This window comes from Euprymna scolopes, chromosome 28, assembly GCF_053919585.1.
Source record: "Euprymna scolopes isolate OS-2025 chromosome 28, ASM5391958v1, whole genome shotgun sequence".
Lineage (NCBI taxonomy): Eukaryota > Metazoa > Mollusca > Cephalopoda > Sepiida > Sepiolidae > Euprymna > Euprymna scolopes.
In genome coordinates, this window is record NC_136509.1 from 18876302 (window position 1) to 18894348 (window position 18047).

Sequence of the window (18047 nt, forward strand, 5' to 3'; positions counted from 1 at the left end):
TCAACAAATGGACAAAATGCATCAGAAACTTCGGCAACAACACCCAGCATTAATCAACAAAAAAGGCCCAATTCTCCTCCACGACAAATCCTGACTGTACGTTGAACCGACCCTGCAGAAGTTAAAGAATTTGGGTTACAAAACACGAAATTTTGAATTAAAAGCCATTTTTTTGTTTCAGAAGAAAAAAATCCTGTTGCAAACAAAATGGCATTGTTATGATGACTGAACTTATGCATTCATAACCTGAAAGTTTCATCTCTCTGTTGCAGATATTGACCGTGTAAGACTCTATGAAAGAAACTTCTGTCATGGATGTGTGTCAGAAGCAGAGATTCGTCATTGAATTATTGGCAAGTGTGCATTGAGAATGGTAGTAACTATAGAGAAAAATAAATTCTGTGGCACAAAAGGTCGTTCATTTTAATAGTGTTATTCCTGTCTTTATAGCTCTTCAACTTTTGGAGTAAAAAAAAAGGAGGCTTTACTTTTGGAACGCCCCTTGTATATATTATGTTATTTTTATCCGAACTGAGAAACCTTATTCAATTAAAACGTATTTTCCTGATGTTCATCACAAAATTAAATTGTTCAGTTATATAGAAAAACGAATTGGTAGATCTGGATGATTGTGCTTGTAGATAACTTGAAATGGTGGAGAGGAGAAAAAAAAAAAGGGAGATAATGGAGAATGCGCATACATCCCTGAAGGGTTTTCTGTGTGCATTGCAATGTTATCATGAAAAAAAAAAAAAATGACTTACATCCTTGGTGTACATGGGTAGCTTTTTATTGCAGGCTTTTAGTTTTTTGTGCATCTCTGAGGCAGAACATGCTAGATTGTATATTTGAAAGAGAAATGTTTTCGTAAAAAAACATTGAAAAAGAATAAGTGTTTGCACTTGGAAACCATTGTTTCGTATTTGTATTATTATCTTAAAGAATAAGCAAACTTTCGACTTATAAAAAAATGTTTTCGTCTGGATTTGGAATTTTTATTCTTTTTTTGACATAAATAATGTATTTTTGAAAAAAAAAAAAAAACACAAACGCACATTGTAATTTGTCTTTCTAATTTCTATAATCTATATATTATAGAAATTGGAAAATTAAATAACGATGTGCGTTTGTTTATATTTTCCCCAAAATAAATTATTTATTTAAAAGAATAAACAAGCTTTCAACAAATAAAAAAGTCTTCATCAGGATTTAGTATTTTTATTCTTTTTTTTAAAGATAATTTATTTTGGAGAGAAAAACACAAACGTACATCGTTATTTGTCTTTCTAATTTTTATAATATAATTTCTTGAACTATATTATAGAAATTCAATGAAATAATGTTTTCTAACTGCCAATACTTATTACCTCGTAATACGCAGTCATGTGTGGCACAAGGCATTTCATCCAACCATGACTAACACCTCCATGGACTGTTATCCACAAGGGATTTTATATCTCCGATGGGAAAGATAGTTTAGAAAAAAATAAAAAAATTAAATGTTAACCCGATGTAGGCTTTTTTTTTTTTATAAGTTGAAAGTTTGTTTTTTCATAAACATAAAAAATTGATTTTGGAGAGAAAAAAAGCACAATCTCACATCATTATTTGGCTTTCTATAATCTATATAGAATGAAAAATTAGGAAAAAAAAATTATGTACAAACCGGCTCTTGCTGTTCTTCCGACTCTGTGGACATAATTCTTTGGATTGTTTGGGATGTTATGGTTAATGATCAGGTCAACCATCGGAATATCGAGACCTCTACAAAAGACAAAAGGTCAACAAAATAGGTTGAAAACAATCGTCTAATAACAAATATGGCGGTTTTGATCAACAGTTTTAGGGAGGAGGTTATTAGTTTTTTTTTATCGATGTGTTTGCACCAGTTTTAAGATTATACTTTAGGATGTTTTGTAATGGGAGAAGTATTTTTGGGATGAGCTGGATTCAAAGAAATATTTTCAGTGAAAAAGTTTTTAGGGTTTTATAATCAAATTTGAGAAAACGAGAGACATTGTTATATGGTAAAGACTAGAAAATGATAAGTTAAGAAGGCATATATTTACAAAAGAGATATGTTTAAAATGGACAGTTTTCAGCAATAGAAACACATAGAATGTGCATGAATAGTTTTAGAGTTCTTGTAAAAACAAGGGATTCATTAAATGAGGCATTGAAGAAGTCCGGATCGATTAATTAAGAGTTGTGAGTTTCAGGGGTCAGGAAAATCGTATTCAAAACTTCTCTGCTCATTTTTTTTAAATTACTAGCCTGGGTGCCCGGCGTTACTCGGGTGTTTGGAGGTGTGTGTTGAGCAAAGAAAAAAAAAGTGGTAGTAAGCAGGCAGGCTCGAACCCGTGCCGTGAAGGCGGAAAAGAAAGCGAAAGAAAATCTAACATCTTAACCGATGTCTCCATGACGCGACCGAAGGTCAAAAGCGTTGAAATTAACTGAACTCAATTCAATGGTGACGACATGCTAAAATGTCGGCGAAAAAAATCGACCCCACCTTGTACAAAACGGGCAAGTTTAGGGTGAAAGAATTAATGTTTTTGGCCAATTTTTCGATATTTATCGGCAGAGACGTCGAGCTTCAAAATGATACCAATCTTGTCAGGATCTATTGCCTCTGTCGAAAGTTTTTTTGATACATACATACATACATTTAAATAGACAGGTAAGATTTATATTATAGATAATTCATTGAAAGTTGTGTTTTAAGAGTCAATGTTTCTTTGTTATTGTATTAGTAAAATATTTCAGTGAGATAGATTGGATATATTTCAATGAATAATAAAGTTCATATAAATTGACAGACGATAATGTGAGGAGTTGTCTGTATATGCGTCCGTTAATGATTGTGTGAATGACTGGAAGGTAATGCTGCAGAGATGGGTCCCCACAAGGGGCATCCAGTGACACTGATTTGCAGATTCGGGTCAACTGGGTCCCACTGGTTTATTGAAGAAAAATCTGGCTTTTAGAAGTAGCTCCCAGAAAGACCATTTCCAATAAATTCAGAAAGTTTTTGGATTGGTACAAAATATAATTATTTGTTTTTATTTAGGATAGTGTATACGCAGACGTAATGCGTTTATGCATTTTGATTTCGTACGCCAATGTGTAAACATCGACCACTACACAAATATATAAAATTGCAAAACGTTGCAAGGATAACAATCAACATCTTAATAAAAATTGTTTTTGAAGCAGACAAAACCAACATGGACAGCCAGAAGATGCCGAAGCGATTATCCAAACAGAAGGCTTGCGAAGCAGATACCAATTTATCTGTACTCAAAAAAATTATGTACGTGTACAGAATTTGAACCAGACGTAACTAACTGGTCGCTCAGCTTTGCTCAGAACACGATGTCAACCGCTAGCTTTCGCCGATTGTCACTGATTATCAAAGCATAACAACGCTACCCAAAGAAAATATTGAAGAAATCAATTAATATGATAAAATCACGAAAAAATATATAATGAAAATAAAAAAGAAATAACGACCTAATGTAACAATTTTTTAAGTGAAAAAAATAAACAAGTTTTAATTTTTTCAACCATATTTTTTTATGTCAAATAAAATTGAACAAAATTAAGAAAACCATTTTTTTTATGTCAAACAAAATTGAACAAACTTAAGAAAACCATTTTTTTATGTCAAACAAAATTGAACAAAATTAAGAAAACCATTTTTTTTGTGATTTCATGTATTTCTTTTTCTTTATTTTTGTAAAATAAACTTTTTTTTCCTTTTTTTTTTCTTTTAGTGAACATTTTTTTCCTCCCATAGGGTGGGGCTAGGCAACCATAATTTTTTTAATTAATGAAGACAGCCGGGATATTCCCTTAGGATTAGGTAAACTTTTCTACAATCGCATCAGACGATGTCAAAGTGGAGGGAGAAGAGGCAGCGCCAACCCAACTGGGTAGCTTTCCGATATGTGGTTTAAGATGGAGACAAAAGCTTCGCGATATATGGTTTAAGATGGAGACAAAAGGATCATTACCAAATTTAGTTGTTTGAGCGTGTGTTGTTTATTTATTTTATTGATTTTTGTTTCTTCCAATATTTCCCCCAAAGGTCGTCTGCTCCTTTGATGCGCATTGAATGGCTGATTTGGCATCTTATATCAGATTACAGTAAAAATCGAGCGCATGACATCATGTTTCGAGCAAAGCCAGGCGGACGATTAGTTACGTCTGGTTTAAATTCTGCAAAAGTACCAAAACTTTTTTTTTTTTTTAAATTGTAAAGATTTACACGTTATCCATTAAAACAGACTCGCAAGACAGTAGGCAAATATTTATGACGTCACAAAAGGATAACATGCTTTCAATTAAATAGGTGGAGAAGATACAGAAGAAGCGGGGGGGGTTCTTTCTTATGTTAGGGACAACATCATACATAGAGAATAGATGATACATAACTTGGAAGATCAAAGCTGCCTATTTAGTCAGTGATTATATGTACCAAGGGCGTCCCAAAAGTAATGCCTCCTATCTTTTCCACCTGAATGGATCAGAAGGGATTACAATTTACAGTGTTATGAAGACTGAACTTATGCATTCATAACCTGAAAGTTTCATCTCTTTATCGCAGATATTGACAATGTGAGACTCTACTAAAGCAACCTCTATCATGGACGTGGACCAGAAGCAGAGATGCGTTATTGAATTTCTGTCAAAAGAAAACTGCAATTAAAATAGTGGTGACTATGTAGAAAAATAAATTCTGATCGCTCGTTCTAGTTGAACTATTCCCATCTTTGCAGCTCTCCAACTTTTTTTAATTAAAAAAATAGAAAAAAGAAGGCTTTACTTTTAGAATAACTCTCGTATATATACAAAATGTCTTGACTTGGAGGGTTCAACATACTTATGAACTGAAAATGAAAACTATGGAGAAAAATAAGTTCTGGAGCTCAACCGTTTGCTCGTTCTAATAGTACCACTTGTGTTTTCGCAGCTCTTCAACTTTTTGGATTAATAACCCTTGTATATATGAAATGTCTAGACTTGGAGGGTTTAACATATTTATAAACGTTTGTGGATCTTGTTATCTTGCTTTCTTGTTTGTACCCGTGCACACTGGATGAGGCTACAAAAGGTGAAAGATGCAAATAAAATGACTATTGACAAACGTAGTGGGCGAAGACAAGCGAACAAGCCGAGTATGCGGGGTGTCCCTCCATGAATGCAACATTTACTTTCACCATGACTAATGTTTGTGCAACATTCTGATCCCCATCTGGCATAAGTTGAAATGAATGGCTCTTGTCAAGCTTCTGGGCTTGACCTTTACTCCTGATCTTAAATGGAACAGGTACATCAAATCTGTTGCCAAGGCCGCTGGAAAAATGGTCGGATCCTTCTATCGATCCAGTAGATATCTCACTGCTGATGCAATTCTCTATCTACATAAGAGCCAGGTACATCCAAGGATGGAATACTGTTGCCACATTTGGGCAGGAGCTGCTAGAAAGGACTTGTCCTGCCTTGATAGAGTTCAAAATAGACTTTGTGGCCGGGTGGGAGATGTCCTTTTCTCTTCCCTGCAACCTTTATCTCACAGATGAGATGTTGCGAGTTTGTCTCTACTGTATCGTTATTTTCATGGAAAGTGTTCGGCTGAGCTTCAGTCTATGGTCCCCCCTCGCCAAACTTTCACAAGAAACACTCGTCTAGCTGAAAACACTATCAATAATTCCCCCCACTCTTTATCTGTGCCTAAACCTAAATGTAGATTCCGTGAACAAAGCTTCTTTCTTAGAACTGCATGCCTGTGGAACTGTCTTCCGTTTTCCTGCTTTCCAGCTGACTACAATATGGTTGTCTTCAAGTCTAACGTAAACAAGTTCCTGATGAGCCGTTCCACTTGCTAACAAATTTAATGAATTTCCATTACTAACGATTACTATATTGTCCAATTTCTACTGTATACTCTTTAACCCTTATCCTCGAGTGGCCGCTTGGCCTTGATAAGTGGTGATGCCTATGTAAAAAAGCAAAAAAAAAAAACAAAAAAAAACGTTTCAAATTTGTCGGGAATCAAAAAGGGGAAGATGGATTAAGAATAGAGAAAGAGAGGGAGGAATATAACGGGTTGTTATTGCAACTCCCTTAATCTATATATTAATACGATAGCGCGCATGTTACTTTGTGTGTCACGCTAACATCTTTTTCCTTTCAAGTGACTGTCATTTAATAATTGTTGTGTCTTTCCATTTCTTGTAATAAATAAACCAAACCAAACCTTATTTGGTGTCTGTTATTCAAAGGTATCATCATTATACTAGGCACTGCGGGCTGGCAAGGTTTTTGCTCATGGATAGGTGTGTTCATGTTGACAATGCATATTTTTGCAGGAAGGTACTGCTGTCCTTCCACATACAGCGCCTGGTATTCTTGAATTCGTCCCCCCATCTGGTATTGACCAGGCTCAATGTTGCTTAACTTTAGTGATCAAAAGAGAACCAGTGTATCACTGACTATGCTAATTAAAAAAAAAAAAAAATTTTCAAATCTTGAAAAATATAACTTTTGCTCATTAAAAATAACTTTTGCCCATTAAAAATTGGCAAAAGTTTATCAGCTGTTAACTAAGAATGAGTTTTTTTTAATGTCAAATTGATGGTTGAATGTGATTAAATTTGTACTCATTTTTACATTAAATACTAGTCCATATTAATTTGTAACTGTGCATTTAATGGATAACATAATACTTAGTTTGCTGCACTTTATAACAAAAGTCCACACAAAATTTCAACCAGATCGGTCAAGTAGTTTCCGAGAAAATGTGACACGGGTAGAGAGACAGACTAAGAGAAATGTAATATAGACTGGACATTTTGGCCTGTTAAAAACGGGCAAATTTGATTTAGAATGAGTGTTTATGTCAAACTGCTAGAGTAAATTTGGTATTGCAGTGACTAACCCCTATTAATCTCTAACTGTGCATCGAATGAATACCATAATACTTAATTTGCTGCACCTCATTATAATAAAGGTCCATACAAAATTTCAACCAGATCGGCTCAGTAGTTTCTAAGAATAAAATGGAACAGATGGACAGACAGATAAACAGAGTCAGAGAAATCTATAATATAAAGCTCGCCTGTTTGTTTAAATGTATGTTTGTATGTATGTATGTATGTATGTATGTATGTTAATACTATTTCCAAAATAACTGGATTCGGCATTAAATAACCTGAAAAGGGTTGATATGCTGTAAAACAGCGAAACCAAACCAAACCAAACCTTCCATGGTGTATGTCATTCAAAGATATCATCATTATATTAGGCACTGCGGGTTGGCAATGTTTTTGTTCATGGATAGGTGTGTTCATTTTGACAGCTCTTAACTTAGAATGAGTTTAAATTTGTATTCATTTTTGCATTAAATACTAATCCATATTAATTTCTAATTGTGCATAGAACAGATACCATAATACTTAGTTCGATGAACCTTATATTAGGACGGTGCAAAAATAATGTCGCGTTTTGATGTTTAACTATATATATTAAAACACCATTATATATATTAAAACAACATTATATATATTAAAACAACACTATATATATTAAAACAACACTATATATATATTAAAACAACACTATATTAAAACAACATTATATATATTAAAACAACATTATATATATTAAAACAACATTATTTTTGCACCAATCTAATAACAAAAGTCCTTACAAAATGTCGGCCAGATCAGCCCAATAGTTTCCGAGAAAATGTAACACGGACAGAGAGACAGACTAAGAGAAATATAATATAGACTGGACATTTTGGCCTGTTAAAAACAGAATGAGTATTTATATCAAACTCCTAAAGTAAATTTGGTATTGTGGTGACTAACTCCTATTTACCTCTAACTGTGCATCGAATGAATACCATAATACTTAATTTGCTGCACTTCATCATAATAAAGGTCCATACAAAATTTAAACCAGATCGGGCCAGTAGTTTCTAAGAATAAAATGGAACAGATGGACAAACAGATAAACAGAGACAAAGAAATCTATAATATAAGTCTCACCTGTCTGTTTAAATGTATGTATGTATGTATGTATGTATGCCTAAAACTTTCGACAGAGGCAATGGATTTTCACGAGATTGGTATCGTTTTGAAGCTCGACCCTTCGGCCGACAAATACCGAAAATTTTGGCTAAAAACAGTAATTCCTTCACCCTCAACTGGACACTTTTCTACAGGGAGGGGTTTTTCGCCAATATTTTCGAAAGTTATCCTCTCTTTTCGATTGACTAGCCTTAATTTAAATCTTTGTCACTTTCGGTTTGGCGATGAGCGCAACAGCAAATACGTCATGTTATTTTTTTTCCAATTCTTTTCCTCCTTTGCAGTATGGGTTCGAGCCTGCCTGCCTACTACCACTTTGTTTTTTTTTTGTTCAACACACCTTGAAACACATGGGCAACGCCAGGCACCCAGGCTAGTATAATATAGAAAGAAAGAACAAAATTTAGTAGATGGGTTCTGGTGGAAATGGCTTCTCTTGAACGTTGTCAGAGTGGCAGACATTTATGGCAAAAAATATATAAAACCAGAGACAATGGAAGAAAGACAGGAAGAAGATGGGCGAAGATTCCGATTTGACATTCTGAGAGCATTTAAGATATAGATTCTTAATGCTCACTATCTGCAAAAAGCTTTGGATTTTTCTGTTTCAAGCATTGTTCCGGCTCTTGAATTGCATGCTGGTTAGGAAGAAGAAAAATTGTTTGCGGCATTAAGAAAGAAGAGGCTAATAGGACAAGCAAGCACGACACTCCAGCCTACTGCAAACTATCTAGAATCCTTTTGAAAGAAAAGGAATCGGTGAATCTTCTGTTTCTTTAAATTTGTTTTTTTATTATCACTAACCATGTCGCTTGTGTATGCCACACGAAAGCTCCAGATGAGACATAGAAAAATGATGACAAAGGGAAAAATAAAGAAAATCTTTGGATCAAAACGAAAAAAAGATGGAGTAGGATTTTATTGCAGGTAAATATTCAAGCGGTTTTAGAGATGCGTCATTGCAGTTTTTTAAGACGATTCGTCCGCCAGCTTGTCACACTTCAATTCAGTAAAGCATCTTTACTAAATGGACACATTTGAAATGGGTTCCAACATGTCTATAAGAGGATCGACTTGATTGGTTAAATTCTGTTAGACTTAGAATAAAAGTAACATTTTTATTGGTGAGTTATGCTTAAGTTTGAAATAATATTTTTTTGTTGCTCAATCATGGTTAAGTTTGAAATAACATTTTTGTTGCTCAGTCATGGTTAAGTTTGAAATAACATTTTTGTTGCTCAGTCATGCTAACGTTCGAAATAACATTTTTGTTGCTCAGTCATGCTAAAGTTTGAAATAGAATTTTTCTTGCTCAAGTTGGTGCTACTCAAGTTCAAAAAATATTTTTATTGGTCAGTCACTCTAAAGTTTAAAATAATATTTTGATTGGTTGGTTACGCTGAAGTTTGAAATAATATTTTGATTAGTCAGTCGGTCTCGTTGAAGTCAGAAATATCATTTTCAGTGGTTTGTCATGCTTCAATTAGAAATAATGTTTTCAGTGGTTTGTCATGCTTCAATTAGAAATAACATTTTCAATGGTTTGTCATACTTCAATTAGAAATAATGTTTTCAATCGTCTGTCTCGTTTAAATTACAAATAATATTTTCATTGGTGTCACACTTAAATTACAAATAATATTTTCATTGGTGTCACACTTAAATTACAAATAATATTTTCATGCTTAATTTAGAACTCACATTTTTATTGGAGTTCTTGTTAAATCATCAAAGTTAAGTGACATTGAGCCTGGTCAATGTCAGTTAGAGTGACCATTAGGGAATACCATGTGCTGTATGTGGGAGGAGGTTGACACCTTCGTACAAAAACCTAGCGTTGTCAATTACCTAAAGCATGATATACATGCAACTGAAGGTTGCTTGTGTATTTAATATTTCTTTAAAACTTTCTTCTTTAGAGGATGTTGGCTCAACCCGCCTAGAGTGAATACTATGATTTGTTTTTTTTTTTCTGATTAAGTTTTAAATAATATTTTCATTGGTCTTTCATGCTTAGGTCACACTTTTAAAATTTCACAATTTTAATATAAAGACAGTATGCTTTTTTTCTTTTTAGAAGAGGCAAACTTAATGATTCAATCAATTTACTAAAAAAAAAAAAAAAAAAAAAAAAAATACATTTGAGAAACAAATAATTTCACAAAATGAACCTGTTAACTGGTCACCTTGTTCGTACAATTTACCCCCATTAGATTATTTTCTTTAAGAATATGTATAATCCCCATGTCTATGCTGATAAACCAGACACAATAAACCATTTGTAAGACAAAAGTTGATGCGTTATTACTGAAATACAATCTAACTTAATGCATAGAGTTTGTGAAAATTGGAACTTCAGATTACATCATATACGTGTGATCCGCGAGGCCATATGCCCAAAAATTGTATTCAAATTATTGTTCTGGGGTAGTTAACAGCCCTATATCCATTTGTATGGATTCGTCTGGCACTATGTAAGCCAGGCATTTCCGCCTTCGGGCAGAGAGCACATGCATAGTTTAAACGCTTGCAGTGAACACCAGGACTCTTTCACCTTAATATTGTGATCCCCCCCTAAAAAGGACCACAACAATTATGTATGCCAAAAATAAATCGGTTCTCATGTAATTGTTGTCTCCCTGATTCTAGTTTCTCTTTTTCTTGCTCACATGTCTCTATTCCAAATTTGTAGCAGTGGGCCAACATCAATAGAATTTTTTTTGTACCAAAAAGGTCATTAACAATAATTAAAAAGGGTTTTACTAAAAATGTAAGACCAAAAATTATGCCTGACCAATGTACGACTGACAGCTACTGTGTTTGTCATATAGAAACGTGTAAAGTTGCTTGAATCATCAGGAGCTGAATTGGACAATTTAGTCGTACCGGATTTTGGTCGGACAGAAGGTGGCTTACTAAAACTGTACGACTAGATTATGTACGATTATTTGCTCCTACTGCTGTTTTGCTATTAAAGCAACTTTGATACCACGAACTACGGAGTTTATCAGCGCAAAATATTGTAAAATCTGTTGTGGTATTATTAAAATAAGCAATAGACTGAATTTGCTCACAAGCTTCAGTCGAGAGGTTATTTTTTTGCAAATATATTTTTAGATTCATATTAGTATTTACAAAAAATAAATTATTTTTAAAAATGTTCTTTCTTAAAGCAAATAGTAAATTTTATACAAAAATATTTATTTACATAATGAACTCCTTAAAAACTGAAACAATTATTTTTTGTGCACCATTTTGTTCTGTTTTTTTTTTTGTTAAAAATCTTTGTAAAAAAAAAAAAAATAAGTTTAATTTTTAAGTTATTCGTGCCTTGATTTTACTAATTATGCACGACTAAAAATTAAATATTTTATGTACGTCTAATTAAATCTTAAAAGACTGAGCCAATTATTTGGCACATTGTATTGGAAAAAATAATTGTCAGCCGTTAAAATTTTCTATTGTTACATTGTTATTGTGTTCCAAAATTCAAATTTTAAAGAAACAGGTCACCTGTAAAATTTAATTTGCAAAAAAAAAAACAAGAAAAAACAAAAAAAAAAACTCTTGCCTGAAAGTTGTGACTGTGATTAATTTTGTTTTGTTTTTTATTTCAGTAATCTCTATATAAATAAAATGAACTCATTTTTTCCTGTCGGATTTTGACCTTAATAGGATTAAAAATCAAGATATTTCATGCAAATATAATATGCACAAACAGCAGAACAATATCTGAGGTGTGTTATAGGCTTATTATTTCTCAAATTCCTCGATAATCTTAGATTTCTATACTTTTTCTGCTGAGAAGTCACGGCCAAAATCGGTTAAGATCAATGGAAGTGGTAAAATATTTTCTCTCTTATAAATTCCTCCTCCCCCTGCCACCACTTAACACCGTTTGGGGATCGTTCACAAGGAACAGTTGAGAAGAGAACACCGGTTTGGCTTCGTAGTTCTTTCATGTGAAGTTATTTAAAATCACTAAACTAAGCTGCAGTGCTCTGTGGCGTAGTGGTTAGCGTGCTGGACAATTCGCATTATATTTTCACGTTCGCGCCGACCTACCGTAGTCGTTTTTTTTTTTTAAACAATTGGAATGGACTTTTTTTGGTGGCCGAACTGTTAACGTTGCAGATGTTTTTTTTGTTTTTTTTTCACACTTCATTTTCCTACTTTTACTCATGACTCCGGGTTTGATCCTTCCTACTTACCTACCATAACATTTTTTAAAACTCCCCCCCCCCGTCCCGGAAACAAACACTCGGGCAACGCCGGGTACCCCCGCTAGTAAAGTAATAAACTCATATGTTATTATATTTTTTTTAATTAAGATTAAAAAATTTTTTAAAATGGCACACTGGGTTCAAAAAGTCACAAAATACTTTTATTGTTTCTTTTAATACCGAGATTTTTTGCACTAAAAGACTCAGTAGATCGCCCGTGTAAAACAGAATATTTAATAAAAATCAGGAGTTTTCTTTAGTAAATATCTTTTTAGGTATGGACTTAAAAAGATATTTGCCAAAAAAAAAAAATAAATAAATAAATAAAAAAAAATAACCCGTCGAAACTTCCGAGTAAATTCGTTTTATTGTTTATTACAAGAGTGTTTTACACTGATGAACCAAATCGATCGCATGCATTGAAGTTGCTTTAATCAGCAGGAATTTGTCGTACAGTGATCATACATAATTTTTAGTCGTACATTATTAGTAAAACCGAAATTAAAATAAAAATCATTTTTACTTGATTATTAAATTTAAAAAGTTGTTTTAGCAAACTACCTAATTTAATAAACAAAAATATGGTAAAAACTAAATTTAACTTGAAAATACTTTGCAAAAAAAAAAAAAATAGCTTTTTAAATGTAGTCATGAACTGATATAAATTATTGCGCAGTAAAAACAATTAAATTAAAATAAATATTATTTTTACTTGATTATCAAATTTAAAAAGTTATTTTAGCAAACTACCTAATTTAATAAACAAAAATATTGTAAAAACCAAACTTCACTTAAAAATACTTTGCAAAAAAAAAAAAAAAATAAAATAAAATAACTTTTTAAATTTAGTCAACAACTGATATCAATTATTTGTGCAATAAAAATAGTTAAATTAAAATAAAAATTATTTTTCTTATTTCGAATAATTAATTAAAAATTCCAATTTCTTTACTTGATTGATTTAAAAAGCCATTTTTTCCCCCATAGTATTTTCAAGTGAAATTTAATTTTTATGATATTTTTGTTAATTAAATTGTTATGGAATTTGCTAGAATAACTTTTTAAATTTAGTAATTGTAATCAAATAAAAAATTTCATTTTTATTTGATTACAATTGTGTACAATTCTCGCTTGTGTGCTCCAAAATTACAGGTTAGGGTTACACAACTTTTGGTATGAAGCGCCCTTGGAATATCGAAAGTTTAAAGAGTTAACAATTTGAAACGGATGACTACTGCTAATACTACTATTACAACTAATATTACTCTTACTACCATTATTACTACACCTACTACTACTACTACTACTTTATTTGTTAGAATAACTATTTAAATTAAGTAAAAAAATGAAATTTTTATTTGATTAAATAAAAAAAATTTAAAAAAATTTAAAAAATGAAATTTATACTTGATTAAATAAAAAAATATTAAAAAAATAAAAAAAATGAAATTTATACTTGATTAAATCATTCGAAATAAGAAAATTTTTGTTTAAATTTATTTAATTTTTCTGTGCAATAATTCATATCCGTTTGAAATAAGTTAAACTTTAAAGCTAAAAAAAAAAACCCCAAAAAACATTGTTAATGACTGATGTCGGCCCACGGCTAGGAATTCAAAATAGGGACATGCGAGTGAAAAAAAAAGTGAAAGAAGAATCAGGAAGACAATAGCTACATAATAACCAATTAATCTTTGGAATAGTTTGGTTGTTTTTGTTCTTTGGCATATCAACCCTTTTTTGAGTTATTTAATGCCGAATCCAGTATGTGGTATTCATGTTGCATCCAGTTATTTTGTAGAAGGTTTTTATTCTTCAAGCTCTTTGTATCTTCAATCGCTAGTTTGTAGTGTTTGGTTTGGTTGTCTTGTAATGGATTTTGTTGTTTTTGTTCCCTGCCTCTTTTTTTTTACATGGAGGTCACCACTTATCAAGGCCTGGAAGCCACTCGGGGATAAGGGTTATTGCGTGTACAGTAATCAATGGGATAGTATCGTAGTAATCGTTAGTATTGGAGATTTGATAAAGTGTCTTACTTTAGGGGGCGATTCATCAGAATTTGTTTATGTTGGACTTGAAGACATCCAAGTTGTAGTCAGGTGGGAAACAGGCAAACGGAAGAGAGTTCCACAGGTGTGCACTTCTAAGAAAGAAGCTTTGTTCATGGAATTTACGTTTTGATTTAGGCACAGATAATATTGCAGAACATGAATGAGTTTTGCAATGGGAGAGGGAAAAGGGTTATTAGTATTAATGTTTGGTGTATTTTAAGTTAGGAAACCAGTCGAGAAATGAGGGTAGGAGGAAGAGGAAAAGAGAAAAAGGAGGGAAAAGGTGGGGCTGCTGTTTTTGTTTTGATTTTGCAAAGAATATAGAAAACAAAAACCATTAATGGTAGGTGCATTTTATCTCAGGAAGCCAATATCTTCAGACAGTCAGATCTGGTAGCACCAGAATCTTTGGAATAAACCACATATTTGTTTAATAAAAATATTTTTCTGCGATTTATTTCAATTTAAAGTTTAAGTTTGCCTAAAACAAACTGTATATTTGTTTCTTCAGTTTTAAATAACTGTCATGCTTGGACCACACTTTTAGAACTTCACAATTCTATGTATAAATTACAGGGTGTTTTTTTAGAGGAGCCAAACTTAATGATACGATCAATTTACTGAGAGAAACATTTGATGAACAAATTTCACAAAAATAGATCTGTTAAGCAGTCACCTTGTTCGTGTGATTTAACCCCACTAGATTATTTTATTTGTAGATATGTAAAGTCCGATGGCTAGGCGGATAAACCAGACAGAATAGACCATTTGGAAGACAAGATTTGATGTGTTATTGCTGAAAAACAATCTAATTTAATGTGTAAAGTTTGTGAAAATTGGAACTTTAGATTACGTCATAAATGTGTGATCCGCAAGGCCATATGTCTGAGATAGTATTTAAATTATATATGCAAACAATTAATCTTTTGAATAAACCACATATTTTTACAATCAACATATTTGTCTATGATTTATTTAATTCAAATGTCGCATCCTCTAAAAAAAAAAAAAAAAAAAAAAAAAAAAAAAAGCACCTCTTGTGTTGAACATATTGGGAAGTGATATACAAATTACCATTAGCGTAGGAAGTGATGCTCTTTGTATAAACAAATTAAGCCTAGATATTTGGACAATGTCAAAACATTGTTAATTCACTACCCGCATAGCAGCAGCCAAATAGCGTAACGGTTAGAAGCTCTGACTGTCATATGGGTGGTTGGGTTTCGATCCTGGCTTGAGGTAGTTTCTTGTCTAGCGCAGTGATAAGCTATAAAACACTGAAACAGTACTGTATGTGGATGACTATATATATAAATATATATACTAGCAAAAGTACCAGTCGTTGACTGGGTTCAAAGACAGCCTTCAGAAAATGGACTCTGATTTAAGTAAAGTAGGTTATGAAAAGGAACGGTTGTAAATTTGGGTTGAATTTGGGGGTATCAAAAACGCAGATAGATATGAAAAGTCTTTATTAAAGTTTGTGCCTATTTCCATTCTATGGAGGCCAGGCGTGAACGCAAACCCCACAATTTTATTATACTATCCCTATTTAAGTTAGAACATACTTATAAAAGTATTCTTATGTACATCTATATTAAAAACACTTGTAAACGCTTTTTTTAATTTTTTATTTTTATACTTTGTGGACCAGGCGCGAACGCAGACCCCACAATTTTAATGAACCACCGTTCGGCCAGATAAAACATACCCCATTCCTGTGTCTCGATACATCTTCTATCATTATATGTAATCAGTTTTTTAAAATAGTCAGCCATATAGGAGCTTATTCGTGACAAGACACACACACACACACATTCAGCTTTATATATATATATATATATATATATACGGCATAATCACATTGACACACCGGTTCCTGCTGGATCACCGAAGTTAAACAATGTTGAACCTGGTCAGTATTAAATGAGTGACCAGTATTAAATGAGTGACCGGTATTAAATGAGAAACCAGTATTAAATGAGTGACCAGCATTAAATGAGTGACAAATGAGTATCAAATGGGACTTCCAGGTGTTGTATGTGCTCTCCGCTTATCTCGGCATTGTTTCCAGTCGTCCTGGACTACTCCTTGCTACTGGACTCAACCTGTGCCGATTCAGGAGAGGTGTGGTTGGAGATTACGCAACCCTTGCCTCACAATTATATGTGCAGCTGCCCCTACAGGAGGTATCCTTTGTCTTTCGCGACTGAATGGAGGCATTGAATATATAAATAACAAAAGGTCTATATTCAAAATTTCAAGATGTTATCCCTCTTACCATTTATTTTTTTAAGCATGTTATATTTGAGATTGTATTAAAATCATAAATGCCAAAAAATTAATCTTTGGAATAAACCACATGTTTGCATGATAAAAATATTTTTCTGCGATTTCTTTGGATTTAAAGTTTACCGTCTTAAAAAAAATCCTTTAGATTCTTTCCTTCAGTTTCTTTATTCTGAGGCTTTTCTTTCCTCTCATCTATCTCATCCGTTCAAACGTTTGTATTCTTCGCTTATTCGACATAAAAAAAAAAAAAATACTTTTGTGGTTTCTTTATCTTCTTCTCCTCATCCTCCTCTGTTCGTCATTTCAATAAATCCCGTGCCTCGTTTCTTCTCCCTCATCTCCTCCTCCTCCAGAATTGGAATTTCCAGTGTCCTATCAATCCTCACACCAAAAGCCTCAAGGCAACGGCAACAAAAGAAAGTCTTTAGAATCCACCGGTCTTCTTTGGATCACTTTTCTCACCTTCACAAATAGCCCCCCCACCCATTTCTTCATCCCATCATCTTCCAATCAACCTTCCACCATTTCTGATGACCAACACTAGAACATTTCCTTTTGATAACAAAAAAAGTAAAAAAAACAAAACAAAAAAAACAAAAAAAAGTAAAAAAAAAAAAAAAAAAAAAAACAACAACTACAAAACCCAAGAACAAAAAAGTAAGCACTCCATTGCAGCTTTTGTCTTCTGTCATTTGTGATTGCATGTGTTAGCATCACATGCAGCAGCTTGACCCGGTCCAACCAACGGAACCTTCCAGACAAACAATGAGCGCTTGTTTTCCTTTTGTCTGCATGATTGCAACAAAGCCAGAAGAGGCTGGGAAACAAAATGGCTGCCAACAAATGGCTGCCAACAAAATGGCTGCCAACAAATGGCTGCACAACGCGGCAACAGAACAAGCAAAAAACAAAAAACAAAAAAACAAGTGAAAGGAGATACAGACAAAAAATTAGTTCTAGATAAAAGGTCAGTTGATAATGGAAATAGGTAGAAATAATCGAGCCTGGACGGATTTTTATCTAAGAGTCTATCCTTATCCCTTATAAAGATTGATTTGTTGCCTCTTTCTTTGTTAGACCATTGTTTCCCTGATACAACAATTAACTTCTCGATTGTAATTATGCTACTCCAAACACAACAAGAAAAACTTATCTGGTCGTATGCATGTTAAAAACATAATTCTTTATTCAAAACTAGAAAAATGGAAAATTTCATTAAAAATCGAAGAGTAGGATTTTAAGTTAATGTTTTTTGTTTTTTTTTCTACCTTGAATATGTATTCAAAAAGCCATAATTATACATTTATTAGTTTCGGAAATTATTCTGTACAAATAACCTTATATATATATATATATATATATATATATATATACGTGAGGAG

The 18047-nt window shown here is 32.8% G+C and overlaps 1 protein-coding gene across 1 annotated transcript in view; it reads right to left on the minus strand.

Annotated features, from left to right (window-relative positions):
• The window catches only part of LOC145249496 (putative ATP-dependent RNA helicase DDX49), a 619310-nt gene that overhangs the window by 72512 nt on the left and 528751 nt on the right, over positions 1 to 18047 (minus strand). Inside the window, exon 8 of the mRNA XM_080111104.1 lies at positions 1667 to 1764. Coding sequence (XP_079967230.1) covers positions 1667 to 1764 — 98 coding nt within the window. The remainder of the gene's footprint in view (positions 1 to 1666; positions 1765 to 18047) is intronic.